At 32.4% G+C, this 23353-nt stretch overlaps 1 protein-coding gene across 1 annotated transcript in view; it reads left to right on the forward strand.

The window, feature by feature from the left end:
- Positions 1–20606, forward strand: part of LOC124355959 (major facilitator superfamily domain-containing protein 12-like) — a 40178-nt gene extending 19572 nt beyond the window's left edge. The window contains exons 2-6 of the mRNA XM_046807108.1: positions 15260–15523; positions 16257–16464; positions 18881–19004; positions 19955–20134; positions 20580–20606. Of these exons, the coding sequence (XP_046663064.1) occupies positions 15274–15523; positions 16257–16464; positions 18881–19004; positions 19955–20134; positions 20580–20606 (789 nt within the window). The 5' untranslated portion in view covers positions 15260–15273. The remainder of the gene's footprint in view (positions 1–15259; positions 15524–16256; positions 16465–18880; positions 19005–19954; positions 20135–20579) is intronic.
- The last annotated feature ends 2747 nt before the right edge of the window (positions 20607–23353 follow it).

A 23353-nucleotide genomic window follows, 5' to 3' on the forward strand; every position in this document is an offset into this window, starting at 1 on the left:
CAGTTAACAGGGCCAAGGCATTGTCAAGAGGAGCACTGGGTGGTCGATATATCCCAAGAATGTATAAACATGATTTCCTGTCGAATGTTATCCTGATTGAAGACATTTCACATACGAGTTCTTCTGAATGGTCAGCAATATTAACACTCTCCACCTCATTAGCCATGTCAGTGTGCTTGTAGATGGCAACACCACCTTTCCTGTGACTCTCTCTGCAAAATGCAGTTACCAGACAGTAGTCCACCAAGCATACATTTTTCAAAGTTAATTCACTTAGTCCATGTTCTGTGAGGACAACTAAATCGGGCTTGTGGATGTGTAAAAAGTGATTTAATCTATCGATTTTATTGCACAGCCAATCTATGTTCTGATGGAAGATTTGAATCTTGTCTTTAAATTTGAATTCAGGAAGATTCTGCATCGAGTTTTGCTTCTTTGAGTTGGGTCTAAAAAAGTCTGGGTTTCTGAAGAGTTTGAAATTTGGAGTGGTGATTTAATTGTTAGTACGGGTTGACGGCATAATTTTGGATCCACCGTGACATTCAGTTTTTTTGACAGGGTTTGGCTGGCTTCCCTCAGTGGCGGTTTGATTCAGTTTTTTGGACAGGGTTTGGCTGGCTCCCTCAGTGGCAGTTTGATTCAGTTTTTTGGACAGGGTTTGGCTGGCTCCCTCAGTGGCAGTTTGATTCAGTTTTTTGGACAGGGTTTGGCTGGCTCCCTCAGTGGCAGTTTGATTCAGTTTTTTGGACAGGGTTTGGCTGGCTCCCTCAGTGTCGGTTTGATTCAGTTTTTTAGACAGGGTTTGGCTGGCTCCCTCAGTGGCGGTTTGGTTAAGATTATCATATGTAGTCTGGTTGGATAAAACATGAAGCTTGTCGATATAATCATTAAAAAACTCCTCGTAAGTTTCTCCCTCTCTAAGCACCTGTGCAGTAAATGGAGGTGACTTCATTTCCTTGCCATGCGCTTCCGACAGATGAGTTTTGTGTTTGTTCTCTGTAGGTTTGTCTAACTCTATTAAATCATAAAGTGTGTTCACAGGATGCTTTATTTTCTCACTACCTGAGTGGGAATTTTGGGATTTTTTTATTTCAAAGTTTTTTCCACGTGACTTTTTTTTTATTTGAATCGGAAAGGTTCCATCTTCATAAGTGTGTATAATGGGAGCTACTAAGTGAGTTGTTGGTTTATCACCATCATCATCAGTTGACTCCATTGCATCATGAGATATCTTGTTGATGTCAAGCGTCTGACACTTAAGTCTGGCTTCCCGATTTTTTGCTGCCTGAAGGGATATACTAAACAGATTCTTTCTTTTGGTTTTATTTTTTGAATCTGTGCTAGATTTTTTCACATGGAAGTTCTTGCCAGAAGAACTGTCCCTGTGACCACTTCGGGGAATGCAAGGTGAAGAGTGTTTTGTAGGCATAATGTTTTCAAAGTTGTTACAACATTGATGGTGAATACCGTCTGACAGTTTCTGAATTGTTTGCTCCATTTGGTCTTGTCGTTTCTTTAGAAGCAGAATTTCCAAGTACACTGATGAGGATTGTGCTACTAAAGGGGAGTTGCTATCATCAGAAGTTTGTGTGAAAGCAGATTTAGTTGACTCAGGATCGTTATTTTCAAATTTAGTACTCTTCTGAAGTGTCAAAATAGTCATTTCCAAATTTTTAATTTTTGTTAAATTCAAATCAATAAGTTTTTGAGATTTTATGTCTTGTTCTTCAAAAAGGTTCTGCAGTTCCAGTTGAAATTCCTTTTCTTTATTAAGTTGGAGTTCAGAGTCTCTCAGTTCTTGGCTGAGTGATTCTATCTTGTTAATGTGGTTCTTTTCATTTTCCTCCAATTCTTCTAACTTTTCTTCTGTCCTAGCTATTGTGGCAACCAATCTAAGATTTTTTTCCTCCAAAAGCTTAACACTCCTCCAAGATAATAACACTGCTTTAAGTGTATAATATACAGTATCAAGTGCATATAGAATCAGTTAATACAAAAATTGTAGTAAAAAATTAAGCAATAAACAAACTGTCTCATACAGGTGTTGTTTTATTATTCTACGTCAATAAGACATAGTTCTCAGCGTTTTCCTCGCGATATTGCCAATTTTTGTTTGTATTTTCTGTAAGGAAAAAGATATTCCAATAATAATTGATGTCAGAATTATGACGGTAGACAAACAACAAAACGTAATAAACAGGTAAACCGTTATTATTATGTTGTTCAGAAAAATACAATATTCAAATTTATTAGAAATTTACCTAATAAACGTTACTAAGGATTTGATCATCTTTTAAACAAGAAAGGAGATTGTTTACAATTATCTAATTAATCACAAATATCTAATCTAAATATCTAAGTAATAAACACAGAAGACGAACAAAAACCAACATCAGTAAGATAAATATTTAATTAACAAAATGAATGTTATATGAGAAAATCATTCTTTCACAACCACTACTATCACCATGGTGGAAAGAGATGGGTGGGCCAGTCGGGCATCCTAAATTTGTCTGCCGCCGTGCTCAACCTCACGCATTGCAGCTACATCTGTTTGGTTGGGGAGCATTACAGTTTGTGCTAATTGTAGACATCAGTTATATAAATAATATGACAAAATATGCCTGTGTGTATGTGCTTTATAAAGTATTGTTCATAAACAAAAACTATAGCATCAAACAATAATATCAGTAACAATAAACAAGACATCAAGCAAGGGACAGCTCGGGAATTGAGCTGCTCTATGCTTTGTGAATGACGTCACATACCTGAAACTAATCAGCTATAACACCACAGTAAATGTGCAGTGGTATACCTAGTTCTATTTCCTTCATGACCATCACCACCATTAATCGTCCTGATGTCTCTCGACTGGTAAATCTTCTCAGACCCCAGTAGCCTAACAGTGGTTCCGTTAGTTTACATCAGTACCTTTCCACCCCTCTACTCTGCCTGTAGTTGTTTATAGACATTTTGTAAACGTATGTAATGTAATGACAGACTGATAATTTTCAACCTGAAGATGTTGTTCCTTGCCTAAAATGGACATGATGTGCACCGTACATCATCAAGACCACTAACTAAGCTTATAAGGCACATTCCTAACAGATTTTAGGTCTTGAAGCTACAAAAAGCTAAATGTAATAATTAAATTGGTTCATGGATGCCAATATGATAATGGAAGTTACTGCTAAAGTTAAACATTTGACAGTTAATCATGAATCAGAGAAATTGTTTATTCTGAAATCTTATAATCCTCATTCCATTACATACACTTTGGAGTTAACTTGATTGTTTCTTTAAGTACTTTTTTGCAAGTTAATGTTCGTGGTCAGAGAGAAAGGATGCAGCAATTATTTGCAAACATAAAATAAAATCAACATGTGATGGTTTTAAGGTTATTGCTTATAATTGGCTGTCAGCAAAGCCTATCACTTGAGGAACTGGAAAAATTTCATTTCTTTGTCTATCAGTCCGTGTCAGTATAAATCTAGAAAATTAACTGACCAGTAGGCTAGAAATTTTGCATGAACCTTAATTTATGTATGAAAAACACTGAGTTCGATGATGATGCATGTTGCTCAAAGGGATTTGGCTGAGTGTTAGCGGATATTTTTATATTGGTCTTTTGGGTAACCATGATGGTCATGAGAAAATAGCAGAATAAATAAATTTGCAAACAAACTCAGTACACTTTTAAGAGATTTTACCATGTGACATTTCGACACTGATGTAACCTAACTATCCTAACACACAACATCATTTTATGTTAACTTGTGTAAACTTTTATTATTTAAACACTTAAGTGAAACTAACAAATTAATGAACAATAATGTAAATGTATCATGTGGCAACATATCTCAAGATCATCTGTAGACTTCAAATTTGGCATGAAACTTTATTTGTACATGGACCAGAATGAGTTCAATAATAGTGCATGTCCAACGATTTGGAATTTGGTTGAGCTTCATCGAAGCTTATCACTCAGTATCCTAACACAATTCCTTTTTGTTTGCTAGGATAACATTTTTCTGTATAATTATCTGTTATTCTATCTGTATAATAAAATTTATAGACTTGAAATTTTGCATTTAACGTCAGCGAAGCCTGTTGCTTGTCACATGGTTGGGAAAGAGATAAGTATTTTTGGAGTTTATTGAAAGGCATATAGTCAAATCTACAACAGAATAGAGCATTAGTTTAGAAGAATGTCCTAGCCAGTTAGACATTATTTTGTGACAGATTATATCCTGACTAGTCCATGAGGTAACGGTCAGAAAATATCTTTGTATCATCTCAGGACATAGTCACAGATAATTTGGAAACATCCTCTGTATAATCTTGGATGGATGCTGGAAAGGATGTAGTTATGATTTCTTCTCTTGTTTATAAATGACTTGTACAACCAGGTTTCATGGGTTATGTTAGTGTTTCACATGGTATAGATATCAATCTTTACCATTGTGTTTTGAAATCTAGTATATACCATAATATTTGATCACTGACTTATAATACTCCTTTGACGTTTTTTGTTAGGAAAAAATAATATGAATCTTTTTCTCCCCAACGAATTGTGACAAAGTGACATTGTTATTCAATGCCGGTACAGGTAGTAGCCCTCAGAATAGTTGTTTCTGTTATCTCCAACTCTCATCTTACACGATATCTTGTATACATATTCTCCTGATAAGTTCCCAGTGTGGAAAAACCGGAGTTGGTTTGCATTGTTATAACTGGTGGAATTCAGCCCACATTTAAATGAGCAGTGTAATGTCTCCATCGTAAGTTGGAATTGCAGAAAATTAATAAATTTGAGCATAAACCGTAGTCATCAAAACCAAAAGCATCTAGGTGGTATAATAGATGATCGGGAATGAAAACTCATTAGAAGATGGAATGGTCATCTGTTTTGGAATTCAGATGACCCTTTCAATTACTGCTAAGGATTAGGGTTTGAAGGCATCGAGTATGCCTATCTATCTATCTATTCATCAGATTTTGCAGGAAGACACTGGACAAACTTGTATACTTCATGGAAATCTGAATGTTCTCTTGAGGTATCAAGAACTGGTAAGTTCTTGTCTGCCTTACCATCTGCCTTCACATACGACTTTCCATCATTTATTTCCCTCCTGTCCTGAAGCTATACAAACATCCTTTGATAAAGAAGTGAAATGGGAGTTTCCTACTTCCAATTTCTTGGAAACAACACAGTACCACTCTTGTGATTATCTCGGATTTATCCACATATTCTCATCTTATCAATAGTTGACCGTATAAATAAGAAAAATAGTTATATCATTTTAAAATATTTTTTAAGTGTGAAGAATTGGGGGCAGGGGTTCTCCCCTTCAGTGTACACCACTGGCAGACACTTGTACAAATCTACAGTCTAGTGCGGAGATTAAGTCACCCTCAACCTTAGCGTGTGAGCACTGTTGAGCTCATGACAAGATTAGAACCACTAGACACTCGGTGACGACACAGGCTGTGGAGTGGCAGACTAATACTTAAGTTGTGATTTGAATCAGTGCTCAGATAATTTCCATTGTCACTCAGTTGTTAGTGTTGACAGTACCGAGCTACAGCGTGTAATTCCGTTGACATCTATAAAATGTTACCAACAGCTGGAAATCTGAAAAAGAGTAAGTTTTTATTACAGCAGTGGTAGAAACACACAAACATGTCCATTAAATTTTTCTCATCACACGTAGTATGATATGATATTAATGCGTGATATAAATATAGCTGAACGGTCAAGTTTTATACTTGATATAAATGATTCTCAAATACACTGCTCCTCAATACGCTAATGGTATTTTTTCAAATTAATTTTTTTGCAAAATAATTTTGCTTATTTGAGGTTTTTTATTAGTGTATTTTTTAGTCAGTTTATGTAATGGTTCAGGCATTAAGCAGATTATAATATTGTTTTTATACATTAAATTTGTTCTGTAACAGCCAGTTTAGGACAGTAAATATTTTGTTGTTATTTATTTATTTGGTTGGGTTCAGTTTTGTTAAAACGTAAGGTTGATGTCCATTGTAAATAAGAATTTAAGTTCTCTTAATTTTTTTGTTCAGTAATGAAAGTAATTATCTAAGGGATGAACTGTATACCTGAAATTTTGTATGGAACTTATGCAAAGTCTGTTATGTGACATATGGTCTTATGTTTCTAACTTTGTGGTTAATTAAGATAGTGTGGTTAATGCACAATGGAGCTTCTGATGTGTAAAACCTCCAACACCCTAAAGTCATTTTGGATAGAGATAATTAAACAAAACTAAATTGTGAAATGAAGCTTGGAGTATATTGAAGATCTTTTATAAGTATATTAAAGAACTGTTTAGTTCTATATTTTTATGCCAGCAATCAGTCAGTTTCTCATTCTGTTTGGGGAAAACAATCAGCATCTTTGAGCCAGTTTACCGCTGCAGATTTGGTTTCATTGGCTGATTCTTATCAAACTCATTTCAGGTTCGTTTTTATTAGTGGGATGAGCCAGAAGACATATGGTGCTAAATCTGGACTGGTGAGTGGGTGAGGGGTACGGGGGTACGTATAAAGATTTGTCCAGCAATTTTCAAGAGTTTTTACGTCAGGAGTAAACCTTCTCAATTCCCATTAAGCACACCCGTTATGGTACTGTAAATTGTGAATCATATGATTGACTCGTTCTTTAGTGATATCAAGAAGAGAAGTGATTTTTGTTATTTCATTTGTCTGTTTTCCCGAATAAGCATATCAACATGAGACTGGTTTTCATCTGTTGTCACACTCACTAGATGGCTGGAATGAGAAGAATTCACCACATTTAATTTCCCACGTTTATAACTTTAACTCTTAAAAACCACTCTCTAACTTGATTAATATCAATAGTTTTGTCGTCATAAACACTTGTCATTCATTGATAAATTTCAATGGGCATATGGGACAATCTTCTGCAACAAAGAACTTAATTATTGCCCTTTTTTTCAACCTGACGGAAAACTTGTCTTATTCATCTTGTACGAGAACATTAGATCGAAGTGACCGATCAAAATAATATGTGGCTCGCTTCGAACTGACCTTCATTCTACTGAGAATAAGTCTAATAAGCTATCTTGATACTCACTGTGGTGATGACCTCGGAGGCACTACTTCTCAGCCGCACCTCGTATTTGATGTATAAATTAAATATTTAGTGTAGCTTTATTAAAACGTAGAATAATGTTCAGTAATTTTATTGGCAATATATTCATCTTGTTATCTTTTTATATAATGACATACCTAAAAAGAACTTTAGACATTTTTCAATTTGCAAATATTTCTTCAGTTTTAATTTTAGTTTACTCGCAATTCAGTGTCAGAGATTATTACAGTTCTGTCCTATTGTTAACTACTCTTCATATCAACTGAACATTTCGCTTTTGCTATCGCTACGATAACCATTATTTTTATAGCATGCTTGGCAGTAAACAGCTGTTAAACATATAAGTTAGTTGTTGTCAAGCGTATAATTAACAACAATAACTTTACAAGCTGTTAAAATTAGTTTTTTTATGGATTCAATGCAATACCTCTAGTTTAAATCACTTTTACCGATCATTCCTAAACATTTGTATTGCTCTTATTAATTTTCTAGACCGGATTAATTTCACGATGTTAGGCACATTGTCACAAAACATGATAAAATAATTATATAAATAGGAATTATTTTCTAACAAACCCGATTTCACATGGTTTAGTTTCCAAAAACCAGTTTAGAAACGCATGTAATTATCATACATATTATGAAATACTGTACATAATATATTATTCTTCAGTACAAAGTATTTTTGTTGGAGCAAAATAAAAATAAAACCCACATCACTATTACATTGATAATTATTTTATCAGTCATGACATTTTGAGTTTTTGTATTATAGTGGGGGATAAAAATATTTTAACTTGTACATAATAGTTTTGCTGTACTGAAGATGAATTTGTGTTTATGTAAGTTAGAGAGAGTAAGTCATCACTCAATCTCAAGTGGGGTTTACCTGAGAGATCAGTTCCAAGTGGTCCTTGAAATATGAACAGATTTTTAATGCTCATTGTTATTTAAAATGTGATTAGAAATTTGTGTCTGTATATTTTTAGTACTGAAATTCCCTTCTTTCTTTATGTTTCTTGTCTGTAAAAGATTGCTGTTCCATACTCCAGATATTGAAAATCTACTCTTTAAAACACAAACAATCCATATGTTAGTATTCTTCAAGTCGTGTAGATTGGATCAGAAAATGTAAAAAACTCAAAATTTTGCTTACTATTACCCATTATCAATACATTTTCATTTTTATTATTACTATATTTTGTTATATTGATGAGGTAAAGTTATAAGAGGACTGGCTCAAGAGTTATTTTAAGTATTTTAATTACAAATATGGTTTATTTTCAGTCATGCCTGGTACCATTTCACATAGCTGTCATGTTTTATTTGTAAATAACTAAATATTTTGGACGAACTACTATGTATTTTCTTAATAATTCAAGTAAAATTACCTTATTTCAGAATTTGATTGTTTAATTTCGGAGCTATCAGACAAAAAGAATTTATGGCATTAATTTTTTTCATGCATTTACTAACTTTATTTGCGAATTATAATAATCCAATTGATAAATGCAATTTACTAAAAAAAATATATACCTTCATAATTGTGTTTCACTTCTTTTTACATACATTATTTTCACTTTCTCATATGTCCAGACACAAATATTGCTAATGAATAGAAAATGATTTTGATACAGATATTTAAAGAAATTACTACTAAAACTAATTGTTTTATGTTGGTTTTCTGGTAATATGTGGAAATGTCAATTTTAGGATATTCTTAGTTAGAAAAATGGCTTTTATGAAACATATATGTGTGTCTTGGATGAAAAAAACTAAAACTTTTGCACATTAATTAGCTGTAGCATTTTTATTTAAATTTTCAATATTGATACTCAATTATTGACTTTAAAAAATGGCATAGATATATGACTTTTAAAAAAATCACTTAATATAGACCAGTACTGAAGGTGTTAACTTCATGTATTGTAATTAGATAGTTATTGTAGAATACATTAACTGTGGCAGACACACTAGTATGTCACGGCTCGATATTATCATTCGTTATAGACCAGTAGTGAAGGTGTTAACTTCATGTATTGTAATTAGATAGTTATTGTAGAATACATTAACTGTGGCAGACACACTAATATGTCACGCTCGATATTATCATTCAGTATAGACCATTAGTGAAGGAGTGTTAACTTCATGTATTGTAAATTAGATAGTTATTGTAGAATACATTAACTGTGGCAGACACACTAATATGTCACGCTCGATATTATCATTCGGTATAGACCAGTAGTGAAGGTGTTAACTTCATGTATTGTAATTAGATAGTTATTGTAGAATACATTAACTGTGGGCAGACACACTAATATGTCACGCTCGATATTATCATTCGGTATAGACCAGCAGTGAAGGTGTTAACTTCATGTATTGTAATTAGATAGTTATTGTAAAATACATTAACTGTGGCAGACACACTAATATGTCACGCTCGATATTATCATTCAGTATAGACCAGCAGTGAAGGTGTTAACTTCATGTATTGTAATTAGATAGTTATTGTAGAATACATTAACTGTGGCAGACACACTAATATGTCACGCTCGATATTATCATTCAGTATAGACCAGCAGTGAAGATGTTAACTTCATGTGTTGTAATTAGATAGTTATTGTAGAATACATTAACTGTGGCAGACACACTAATATGTCACGCTCGATATTATCATTCGGTATAGACCAGCAGTGAAGGTGTTAACTTCATGTATTGTAATTAGATAGTTATTGTAGAATACATTAACTGTGGCAGACACACTAATATGTCACGCTCGATATTATCATTCAGTATAGACCAGTAGTGAAGGTGTTAACTTCATGTATTGTAATTAGATAGTTATTGTAGAATACATTAACTGTGGCAGACACACTAATATGTCACGCTCAATATTATCATTCAGTATAGACCAGTAGTGAAGGTGTTAATTCATGTATTGTAATTAGATAGTTATTGTAGAATACATAATTGTGGCAGACACACTAATATGTCACGCTCGATATTATCATTCGGTATAGACCAGCAGTGGAGGTGTTTCCTACACATATTATAGTCACTGTACAGTAGTTTGTCATTTTGTGGCGGTGGCACTGATGTGTCATGCTTCTTACTACTTATAGTATGACTCACTATAGTACAGTGTTAAGGGAACGTTCTGTGAGTAGTCCATTAATATTTAGTACAGGACTACAATCTTGGATTATTGTCTGCCTGAAAACATAGGTTACATATAGTTTTAAAGGTCTTGGTGAAACAAACCCAACTACACAACACTTTTTAAAATGGAAAAATGGCTTGATACATGAGGTTTATTAACAATCTGACTCAAAAGATAAGTTTAGTATAATCAGCTAAAAAATTAACTGTAACAAATTGTTATACTCTAAAAAAATATATCAGCCCCCATTTTAAGGATGGTGGCTCAAAAAATATTTATAGTTTAATAGTTAAATAAACTAGATTTGTAACACGTGACTTTTTAATTCTCATTTTTCTCAATTAATTTGATGATATAAAATTATATGGACCATTTTTAGTGTGCAGTTTAAAAAAAACTAAGTGTTCACTATTTTTTCTGGGTTGACCAAACCTATTTTTTTTTATTGTTCCTGATGTATCAATATCATTAGAAATATAATCTATTCTTACATTATAAACTTTTCACATTCCCCTCTCAAGCTGAATCTCTGATTACCTGTAAAAAAAAATTGCTGATTGCTGATGGTACAAAAAATAAGTCTGTAATTGAAATATTTAGTTCAGATTAAAAATTTTTTAAGATAAAGTTAAAATTTGTCAAGCCATCCCAGTACAATTGAGCTATTCTGAATACATATATATATGAGTTAAGTTACTTTTTCAGAGATATGATGCTGGAATTAATAATGGGTTTTACTTAAACGTTGTGTAGGATTAGATTGAATTGAATATTGGCATCAAGCTCTGTATTCCATTCTGATTTCCTATTAAACCCTTACTATTCTCTCCCTGTTACTGTAGCAAACTGTCCAACATTTTATCTATTTTCTATAATAAATTTACTTTCTAAACTCTTAAATATGATCTAAATTCAAATTGTTATATTAACTGCATGCACCAAATGAACATTATCAACGTTTTTGTCAACGAAACAAAATACTATTTCTAAAATATAATAGTTTACAAAAGACATCTTGTAGTATATTTTAAAGAAGTTGGAAGTTAAACGATTTATTGGACATAACAATGATATTGTTGAACCAGTAAAGTTGGGTCGTAAAACATGGTGGCAGTAAAATGAGCAGTTAACAGTTTTGGTATAGATCGAAGTCAGTATTTAAGGACTGTTTTGAGCACAGCAGACATATACTGAATGTGCCGATAGCATCAGTGTGTATTAGTAGTTCGGGAGATAACCCATTATTGAAGCTAATATTCGTGAAGCCAGTCAGATTATATGTACCAGAGAACATGACTTCATCAAGCTTTGTAATTAAAGGTACTGTCTTTATCGAGAATTACATTAGAGCTTTCCAGTAGAAACTTACAGTTCAATTTTTGTTTTTATGGTAGTTTATTTGTATTTACATTTGTCTTTATCAGATTATTGCCTCTGATTTCTTTTAACAGATTACAGTACTATTACAGTTTATGTAATGCAATTTATAAAATTATTGATTCCTAATAATAGTTTTGAGCCACAGACCAAATTCATTATTCGTTTATTTTTACAACTAATAGGATATTTCGAAGATTACAATAATAATATCTGGCTTGCCTATATTTATGATAAACTTTTAATACTGTCATCTTTTACGTATGAAACAATAATGACAGCACATTGGCAGATATGGCAATTTTTAATAACTGTAAAATATTATTATTAATTTTTATTGAATGTTTTTTAAATTTGAAAAAACAGTAAAACTAGTATGCAAACATGTTTTGAAGAGTATTGAAGTTTCAAATCAGATATTTTGTATTGCAGAAAAGGATTTTGTTTACTAGCAAAAGATTTTGTGAAATCCTGATAATTAAAAATAGTGACTATACAGAAAACAATACTTGCCATTTCAAGTCAATTTTAAATTGCAAACTCTATTAATACAACATTTTAATTATTGTCTCTTTCAAAATATTTTCCCTTTTTTTAATGCAATAGGTTGCAAGGAGGTTCCAGTTTGACAAACTCTATTGCAGTTTGTTTCAGATCGTTCCAATTTTTATCCTGTATTTTTTCTTATTGTCATTTACACAATAAGGCAGAAAATATTGCATCGATCAAACATAAGGTTCTGGTTACTGTTAGAAATACTCGTATTTGGTTTTGGATCTCTCCACTCAAAAGTCTATTGAGCTGTATGTGTGTGTGTGCATGAAGCCACAACAATGTTGGACACTCATACTGTACAGTCATGTTTATTTTATTTTGTACAATTTTTTATTTAAAAACACCAAAAAAAACAATGTTACTGAAAAAAATTTATAAAAATGGATAAAAGATGTTGGTCTTAAGTTGCAATTCAAAACCATGATAGGAACCAAATTAATGATTCAATGTTAATTTAAAATTTTTTAATAAATAACTTCTAGCATATGTTGTGATGGTTGCACATAGTATTTTTGCCCTACAAACAATTAATAATTAATTATAAATTCTGAATTATTAAGTAAATTCCTGTAAAAACACATAACTATATAAAAAGACATTTTTTTATTACTGCAAAACTCCTATTCTATTTATTTCTAATTAGTTTAATACAAATTTATACAAAAAGTCCATTGCATATTATTGAATAGCCTTTTTTTTAGGAAATCATTAAAACTATTGAATTAACTGTGTTTAATCACTAACATTTTTCTTTTTTTTTCTATAAAACAAAATTTAGAAAGTTAAATATTTTTGACTTAGCAAATTAATTATACTTTTCACGTGCTTGAAACTATGTGTAATTATGAAACGTTTATGATTTTCACGTATTCAATTTACTTTTTAAATTTCTCACTACTGACGTCAAAAATTTTTATAGTATGTCGTACTAGTTTTATCAGAGTTATTTTACAGTCCTTTAATTTTTATCAGATTTGCCTAATGACAAGCTAAATAAACGTCTGATGAAAACAAGAATATAATCAGATTCTATAATTTGTTAAGCTTTATTTTATTTTAGAACGAAGAGAGCCAATAAAATAATTGGCTGAGAGTTCCAAAACCTATTATTAATTAAGGGGCTGAAAAATATGTAATTTCTGTCAGCACAGTATCTCAAAAGGAACTAACCTAAAAAGTTGAAAGTGCCCATGTAACGACATTTTTATAAGAAACACTGAGTTCGATGATGGTGCATGTCACTATATAGGATTTGGTCAAGCATTAGGTTTATTGGGTCACCATGATGACAATGAGAAAATAGCAGAATATATTTTATAAACAAACTGAGTACAATCATTTGACGTTTCGGCATGTGACATTTTTATTATTAGAGGTAAAATAAAAATAATACAGTGGAAAGTCAGTGTTAGAAATTGGTGACAAGGTTTGATTTCAGTACTCTTGTGTTGTAGTACCCTTCGTAGCTCACCAAAACTTCTATTATTTGAACACTGCTAATGAAAAGAAATATAAAGAAATATTTCGTCTGTAAGCTTTTAATTTGCATGAAACTTCATTTCTACTTGAATAAGAATAAGTTCTTTGATGGTGCAATTTCTCTTTTGTCTGCTGGAGGATGTACAAATTTCTTTACTGTAAGACTGTCTGTATGTCTATCCATGTATCTGTCTGCAGGACATTTCACGCATGAAATTATCTATAGATTTGAAATTTTGCAAATAACCTCAGAAAGCCTTTTACATGACACTTGGCTTTCGCATGTAATAAATAATAGTATAACATTTCACAAATCATCACTACCATTGTGTATATTTTTACAAAATGTTATTTTTAGTAAAATTGTGTAACTAGAAGCCTCAGTGGCTTTCAAATCATAACCGTATTTATCACATTACAAAAAATAACTAGAGACTATAATGTGAAATTTTTTTAAATCAACTTAACTTACAGAACATTCTAATTTTGTTTATTGGATATTATATTTTCAATTAAGTAAACCTGATTTTCACTTCCCAAAAAAGTAACAATTTTAAAACGTCTATAATGCAAAGAGTGTTGTAAAATACTCTTAGTTGTCCAAATAACATCTTTCATCTCTGGTTGCTTGATGAATCTTATAGTCCAAGTTGGGGTTTCAGATAACACTGTTATTAATATTAACCTAATATAGTATTTTTTTTAGTTTTTGAAAATAAATAACATAAGAGAAGTAATAGTAAATTCTCAATCTGTTTGGCAGGAATTTTCAAACTGATTGGCATTTTTTACAGATGGGAAGGGTAAGATGAGGTTTGTCATTGTTACAGACGGGATGGGTAAAATGAGGCTTGTCATTGTTACAGACGGGAAGGGTAAAAATGAGGTTTGTCATTTTTTTACAGATGGGAAGGGTAAGATGAGGCTTGTCATTGTTACAGACGGGAAGGGTAAAATGAGGTTTGTCATTGTTACAGACGGGAAGGGTAAGATGAGGCTTGTCATTGTTACAGACGGGAAGGGTAAGATGAGGTTTGTCATTGTTACAGATGGGAAGGGTAAAATGAGGTTTGTCATTGTTACAGATGGGAAGGGTAAGATGAGGCTTGTTATTGTTACAGACGGGAAGGGTAAAATGAGGTTTGTCATTGTTACAGACGGGAAGGGTAAGATGAGGCTTGTCATTGTTACAGACGGGAAGGGTAAGATGAGGCTTGTCATTGTTACAGACGGGAAGGGTAAGATGAGGCTTGTCATTGTTACAGACGGGAAGGGTAAGATGAGGCTTGTCATTGTTACAGACGGGAAGGGTAAGATGAGGTTTGTCATTGTTACAGACGGGAAGGGTAAGATGAGGTTTGTCATTGTTACAGACGGGAAGGGTAAGATGAGGTTTGTCATTGTTACAGACGGGAAGGGTAAGATGAGGTTTGTCATTGTTACAGATGGGAAGGGTAAGATGAGGCTTGTCATTGTTACAGACAGGAAGGGTAAGATGAGGTTTGTCATTGTTACAGATGGGAAAGGTAAGATGAGGCTTGTCATTGTTACAGATGGGAAGGGTAAGATGAGGCTGTCTCTTGTCACCAAATTCAGCTATGGCGTCGGCCATGTGTTCAACGACTTCTGCGCCTCCATGTGGTTCACGTACATGCTCATCTACTTCAACAAGGTGGTGCTGTTCAGCTCGCAACTCTCGGGGAGCGTTGTGCTTGTTGGTCAGATCGCTGATGGACTTGCCACACCCTTTGTTGGCCTCATGTCGGACAGAGGCGAGGGCTGCCGTTATGGCCGACGGAAAACTTGGCATTTGTTTGGTTAGTATGAATTTCCACTGTTTGGATAAGTAAAATGAAACGATACAACGTTTTAGTATCGATACAAACATCCACACATTTTAAGATAAAATTATCTTAGGCTACAAATTTATGAAAATTTACTCTTACAGTTTGGAGTTTGAGTTTTAAACTCTAAAAATATGTCTAATATATCAATTTTGAATCGTTTAAATATAATTAAATATTATTTAATGATTCTTTTATGACTTGTAGTTATTGTAAATAAAAATTACACTTTAAAATGGTCCTCATATGTTTAAACAAATTTGTTATTATTTTGTCTTGTTTATGTTTTTGATCAGTGTTTTCCATTTCTAATGTAGTTAAAGGAAATAGGTAACATTTAGAGAACAATTTTTTTTTTTAAACAGTAGTTAGCTTATTCTATTTAAATAGTTTATATTGTTAAAATGAGTAATAACTCTTATTATCTTTAAGAAACATTTAAATTTCCAGATTTAATTTTATTCATACAGCCTCTGTTTTTAAAGTTGTGTTTAAAGTTTTTTTGTACAGTATTAACTCTTCAGCCACTAATCTGCAGGTAAGCAATTTTTGAATGAGTAAAAAGAATTTCATTAGTATTGTTTAAGAATAAGTGTAGCCTGTAGAAGAATGTTGAAATTATTGTCAGGTGGAACAAGGCTTTTAATAAAATGAGCCAACACATTGCACACTATTTTCGGTGAATAAAAAACAATATTTTTCACAGGCACAATTATTATCATGTGTACATATCCGTTCATCTTTTCCCCGGCGGTGGGCCTTCAGGACAGCGAGACGTGGGCCAAGATGCTCTACTACTGTATCTTCATCGTATTCTTCCAGTTCGCTTGGGCGTCCGTCCAGATCTCTCATCTCTCATTGGTTCCTGACCTCACACCCGATGAGCACGAGAGGACAGCTCTCCTTGCTATCAGGTCAGTTAAGTGTAGAAATACAGGGTGGCACATATGTCAGTTTCCCCATAAATTGGGATATTTTGTTTCGATATGTTGGTAACAATGTTAAGTTGACATCAACACGGAGTAAGTTCATTGTTGTCTCTTCCAGTGGCTAGTGTAAAGTGACGCTCTTTGTGTCTGTTATTTGTTTGTGTATGTTTTTAAAATGTTTACAACCCAACAACGAGTTTACATCCTTCAGTTGTGGTGGAAGCATAATAGAAATGCTGCTATAATAATTGAAGAATTTAGTGGTAAATATCCAGAATACTCAGAAAGTTACTTACGGTTGCTGGAAGAAAGTAGTAGTTCCCCGAGCTCAGAAACAATCCTGTTTTCAATATTCATTCGCTCATCTAGAGACAAGATGGTGCCCCAGCACATTTTGGTATCCGAGTTCGAGATTTTTTTTAAATAACACATTTAATGAATAGGTTGGTCACCGTGGTACAATCGATTGGCCTGCGGCTCTCCAGTCCTGACTCCATGTGATTTTTCACTGGGGGTATTATAAAGGAGACTATGTATGCTTCAAAACCGCAAAATCTTGATGAACTCAGAAACCTAATTAGAAATGCATTTGAACTTGTTAATAACGATAAACCTTTATTGCTAAAAATTTGTGATTCTGTTCTCAGTCGTTGTATGAAGTGTATACAAAATTAAGGATGTTAGAAGGTGTACATTTCTAACAACTGCTGTAACATTGTATGGTAATATGTAAGTAATTTCATATAATGAATTTGTTTTCTTGCCTAAAAGTGTTTTAATTAATTAACCTGTAACGCCTTTAAATTTCTCTTCTGGGGAAACTGACATATGCACCACCCTGTACACTTGTCTGTGTTTCTATAGTACGTTTAAGCAACACCTTGTTTCTTAGAGTTTAAAAGATCTTCTGTTTAATTCAACTTAGTCATAGCTAGTTTTATTTAAATTTGTGTGTCATTTTATTTATAAATCAAAGTTTATGAATCAGCATCTGCAAATGAAAATGTTACATTGTTTTAAACAACTAATTTTGCAGGTCTTTTTTTTTGTAATTTATTTAAATAGAGGGACAAATATATATTAGCAATTCATTCAGTATATAACTTCAAAATATATTGGTAATTTTTGAAGAGTAAAAAAAGAATATGTTATATTGTTCACTATTTTAACCCTTTGTACGCTGAAAGCAAGTAGTATCAAATTGCTCTAATGCTCAAAAAAAAAATAATAATTTTTTTCGAAGTTATATATTTTTTTTATGTTTATTGGTCTTGTAACTGATGAAAACATATGATAGTTTTTGTATTGCTTTTATTTTATTTACATATGAGTACATATACAGTTAAATATAACACGGCAGTATATAAAGTACAATAAAACGTTCCTGAAAGTAGCAAAAGTTATCACAACAGTAAATATATATTATTTATACAAAATTAGTAGATAATGAAGGGAACAAATCCATGACAAATCTAATATATAAAGAACACAAAAAAGGCACACTAGTATTGGACTTGTGTGTGGAAAATCTCAAAACACTCATCTGGATGGAGGAGCAGGCTTGGCCTCACATGTTTTACATAGATATATAGTTTATCACATTATCGATATGAATAACCTCGCACAATAGGTAGCTAAAGCAGTATAGCAGGTTATAAACAATAAACAATACACAGCGGCCGCCGGCAGCTGACTGTCATGCGCAAGTATTTTCCGCTTAGAGCGTACAGCTTGCTCACTGGCGATGGCGCAGACTGCCAAAGCAAACCAAAGTTTCCGTTGTGATTGGTCTCAGCTGTTTTGATGAGTCACGCTTCACATTGTGTCATATTAAAACACCAAATATTTACTCTCAAGCATTCTGGCGGCAATTTGTTGAACTAACGTAAATATATATTGCGTTGTCAGGGGATTCCGCGATCTATTCCGCTTAGAAGGTTTCGAGTTAGATTTACTCAGCGGAATATTCCGCTTACAGCGTACGAAGGGTTAATACCACTTATGTTCTGTAAGTCCAGACAATAGTTACAAACATATCTAATAATTATTGTAATTAGCAGATTTCTAAGCACATGTTTCTTTGGGAAAAGTTCGTATTTCTACCCTTTTAGTTTCTTTTTTATTTTTTGTCATCGGTGCATCTAGCTGTTTTTTTTTTACTATTCAACGTTTCACCATCACAATTGAAAATAAATATAATATACAGCTATTAGACAGTGCCGCCAACCTAAAATACTACCAAACTAAAATTCCCATATTAAGGATCATCAGATTTATTCCAGTAGAATCATTGTTAAGAATGGTTCTTAAAACTTAGCTCTTAGCACTGTGTAACTACTTGATAAGATGTAAGTTAAGTTTAGAAAGTCTCAGACACATAAAAGTAAATTTGTTTGAACAGAAACAGTTTCACCGTGATCGCCAACATGACTGTGTATGTATTGCTGTGGACAGTCCTCCAAGTGGAGAGTAACGGCATAGATCAAGATCAACCCATCACTCCCAGTGACTCAGGGAAGTTCCAGGTACCTTACTTTGGTGTTCTTTTTATTGATCATTTTTAAATTTATGTTAAAGTTTGTAACTGACAATGTTGTTTGGAAAATATAATAGGATTATAGACATTTGCCTATGTAATGTAGAGTTTAGCTCCATTTCACCTTCTGCTTATAGTGCAGTGTCGGAAATCTGACATAACTGTGTTATATTTAGAAATTATTTTTTGAAAACCAGCATCTGTTCTCTTCATCTGGTGTTAAATCCTTAAAAATACTTGGTTAAATATGTAAAAACGTGAACAATTTAAACATATTGCAAATGAATACACTATAGTCAAAGTTGACGGCAAAGAGTTTTTATTTAAAAACGATTTACCAGAAATACAGTGCTTAGTTAGATTAAACTAAAACATTATGTTAGTTTCATTTCATTATCATGTTTTAAAATAACATGAAAATCATAAAAACACCTGATGATAAATTATGAACTGCCCGTAAATTACATCATCTAAAAATAAGGAAGAGGACGTTGGGATAAAATGTTACGGTTAATGATGTTAAACAATGGCTTCTAGCGAACACAATTTCTTTTAACCAGATTACATATGGGTTCCAGATTCCTCCTTCATTCACACTGGCATAGATCAAAGGCTTCATGTCACGACATGTAGATCTCATCCATCCTTGCTTTAACCACCCCTTCCATAATTTCTCTCTATGAAACCTGTACATTGTAATATGAGATTTGATTTGATTCACTATCCCATCCTTCAGTAGAAGTTACAGCACATTGATAAAATGGATAGGCTGTGCTTACTGTATTCTTTCCACTACCTAGTTCCCTACACTGTCCTGTTTCGAGTGATGTTTACAAAACAAAATCCGGAAGCACTTGTTTTCCATAACGTTTTTCCCTCACGCTATCCTGGGAGTAACTTTGACCTCAGACGGACCTGAACTTTAGACGGATGTTCCAGATCGTGACGTACACGACAGCAGTGATAGGCACCATAATGTCCATCCTATTCCATGTTGGTGTGAAGGAGGGGCGGCAGGAGAGTTTGTTGCCGGGAGATGACAGTCTCAATGTTCTCCCAGAGACTGGCAACACCACCATGAGTCTCTTCTGTAAGATTCGGCTCTATCAGGTCAGTATTGTCAAATTCAAATTCAAATTTTCTTTATTACAGTAGACAATTGTTTAAAATTGTATTGCGTGTGTCTAACTTATTGTAATACAATTATTCTATAAGTTAAAGTTTAAAACATCAATTTTGACCAATGTTACATTAATTAAAACATTTTTGTACAATCGTCAACACAAAAATTTTATTCATTTCAGTAACAGAGTTAACAAAATAGTTTTATTCGTTCCCAGCGATTTGTCATGAACTCATCAAGAGAATAAAACGGTTTCGCTCATTTGTAAGTAGAGCCTTATCGGCCATTAGCAACACAATATTAATCTAAAATCCATGTTTTAATTATCTCTTAGATAAATTTTTACTTAAATTTCTTATTAATTCATCAAAATTTATATATTTTGGATTATTCATGGCTTTACTCTGATTTTATACCTGTGAGTGTGTCTGCCTGATACAGGAATTTGCCTTAATTCTGGAGTCGTAACCTTTAAATCTTTTATAACTATTTTGGTGCTTGATTACATCTCCAAAAATAATGAAATAAAAATCCTCAACTTTTAAAAACGTAGTCTTTCAGTTAGATACACTAAAGATAACAAAACTGTTATTGTATGATTTTCTTAAACCAGTTTTAGATTAATCTTAGTAATAACAATATCTTTGTGATTTCAATTTTTACAAATTGTTGAAAATTTCAAAAATTACAGCACACAGTATCTTAATAACTTAAAACTTACAACTAAGAGCTAACTGAAAAATCAGTGTGAAATAATCTGACACAAAACAATAAATATTGAACACAAATTTATGTTCCAATATTATATAAGTTTTAACACATTAAATGTTTTCAGAGACAAATCAATGTGGTTATTCAAGGTTGTTTGGCATCAAATATGGGATGATTTTAATCAAAATAGGCTATATGAGACTGACTTACATACATACATTACACATAGCTTAAAATTTATAGTGCAATATATATTACATCACCACAACACTAAACTATACTTGGGTTTTAAATCAACTAGTATCTTTATTATCTTTAATATACAACCTCATACATTATTGGGATAAGTACTGGTAATGACTGTCTTTAGTTAGGTGTCACCTGAGTGATTGTTAACAAAGATTACACAGTACTTAACACCCCCCCCCCCCACCCCCCCCCCCCCCCACCCCCCCCCCCCCCCACCCCCCCCCCCCCCCACCCCCCCCCCCCCCCACCCCCCCCCCCCCCCACCCCCCCATCTTAAAGATAATAAGAGTTTATTACTCATTTATCAATATAAACTATTTCAATAGAATAAGCTAACTACTGTTTAAAAAAAAATTGTTCTCTAAAATGTTACCTATTTCCTATTAACTACATTAGAAATGGAAAACACTGATCAAAAACATAAACAAGACAAAATAATAACAAATTTGTTTAAACATATGAGGACCATTTTAAAGTGTAATTTTTATTTACAATAACTACAAGTCATAAAAGAATCATTAAATAATATTTAATTATATTTAAACGATTCAAAATTGATATATTAGACATATTTTTAGAGTTTAAAACTCAAACTCCAAACTGGTTGTACACTTTAAAATGGTCCTCATATGTTTAAACAAATTTGTTATTATTTTGTCTTGTTTATGTTTTTTGATCAGTGTTTTCCATTTCTAATGTAGTTAAAGGAAATAGGTAACATTTAGAGAACAATTTTTTTTAAACAGTAGATTTTTTTAAACGTTTATATATTGGATAGATTATGAAATAACTTGCAAACAAAAAGAACTTATAAATAAACATAATTTATATAGGAAGAGTAAAAATAACAAACAAATAAAACTTTCTTTGAAGGAACAAAAAAATAAATATAAAAAATTGATTCAAAAATAGAAAAGAGATTACATTAATAATAAAGTGGTGAATACAACAAATATCAATAAAACTATATGGCAAGTGGTAAATAATGAAATTAGAAACAGTAAGGAAATGTCATTTAAAAATATAGAGCTTAACGATGGTGGTAAAATAATCTGTGACCCTGTTTTGTGTAGCTGATTTATTAAACATAAGTTTTGTCGAAATGGTAAAAAAGCATGTTGCTCCAAATTTAAACAAAAAGTCAATTTCTATTAATCGAAATTCAAATTATAAAAGTAAATTTAAATGCAACACTATTGACTGTGATCAACTAATTAAAATAATTGATTCTATTAAGCCAAAATGGTCGGCAGGGTATGATGACATACCTATAAAGATTATTAAAGAGGCAAAACATGCACTTTTAAATCCTCTTTTACATGTGGTGAATGTTTCTATAATAACAGGAAACTTCCCAACTCAATTAAAAATATCAAAAGTTGTTCCTGTGTTAAAAAAAGGAGACAGCAAAAATCCTCTAAATTATAGACCATTGGCAATACAACCTGCTTTATCAAAAATATTTGAAAAGACTATGATGATTCAATTAGTAGACTATTTTGAGAAGGGTAAATTGCTGGATTTGGAGCAGCATGGCTATAGAAAAAATAGATCAACGGTAACAGCATTAATTGATTATATTGAGAATGTGCTAGAAAATTTGGATGAAGGGAATCATACTGTTGGAGCCTTTCTGGATCTGACAAAGGCATTTGATAGTGTCTGCCATAAAACCTTGCTAGAAAAATTAGAATCATATGGTATTGAGGATAAAGAATTAAGCTGGCATCAGTCATATCTGGAAGGGCGACAGCAGTATGTTAGTATTAAATATCTAGGTAATAATGAAATAAGAAATATTAATTCAAGAATAGAAAAAATACAATATTCTGTACCACAAGGTTCAGTATTGGGCCCATTTTTGTTCTTATGCTACTTGGGAGGTATGCCACAGATTTTAACAAATTTATCAAATAAAAATCATTTATGTTTGTTTGCAGATGATATAAGTATGTCAGTTTCTGGAAAAGATTTACAAAGTGTAATAAATACAACAGAATATTCAATGTCACAACTAAAATGTTACTTGAATGATAGAAATTTATTACTAAATTCTGATAAAACAATTCTAATGAAATTTAAATGTAAACAATCAAATGAGATAAATACAATTGGAAATAAATTTGTAAAAGATACAAAATTCTTGGGTCTGGCTCTAAGTAATACATTAAGTTGGACAAAACAAGTAGAAAAAATTTGTCATAAAATGAGTTCTGGAATATTTTCAATCAGGCGGTTATCCTTCTTCCTAGAAA

The sequence above is a fragment of the Homalodisca vitripennis genome, chromosome 2 (genome assembly GCF_021130785.1).
Source record: "Homalodisca vitripennis isolate AUS2020 chromosome 2, UT_GWSS_2.1, whole genome shotgun sequence".
Classification (NCBI taxonomy): domain Eukaryota; kingdom Metazoa; phylum Arthropoda; class Insecta; order Hemiptera; family Cicadellidae; genus Homalodisca; species Homalodisca vitripennis.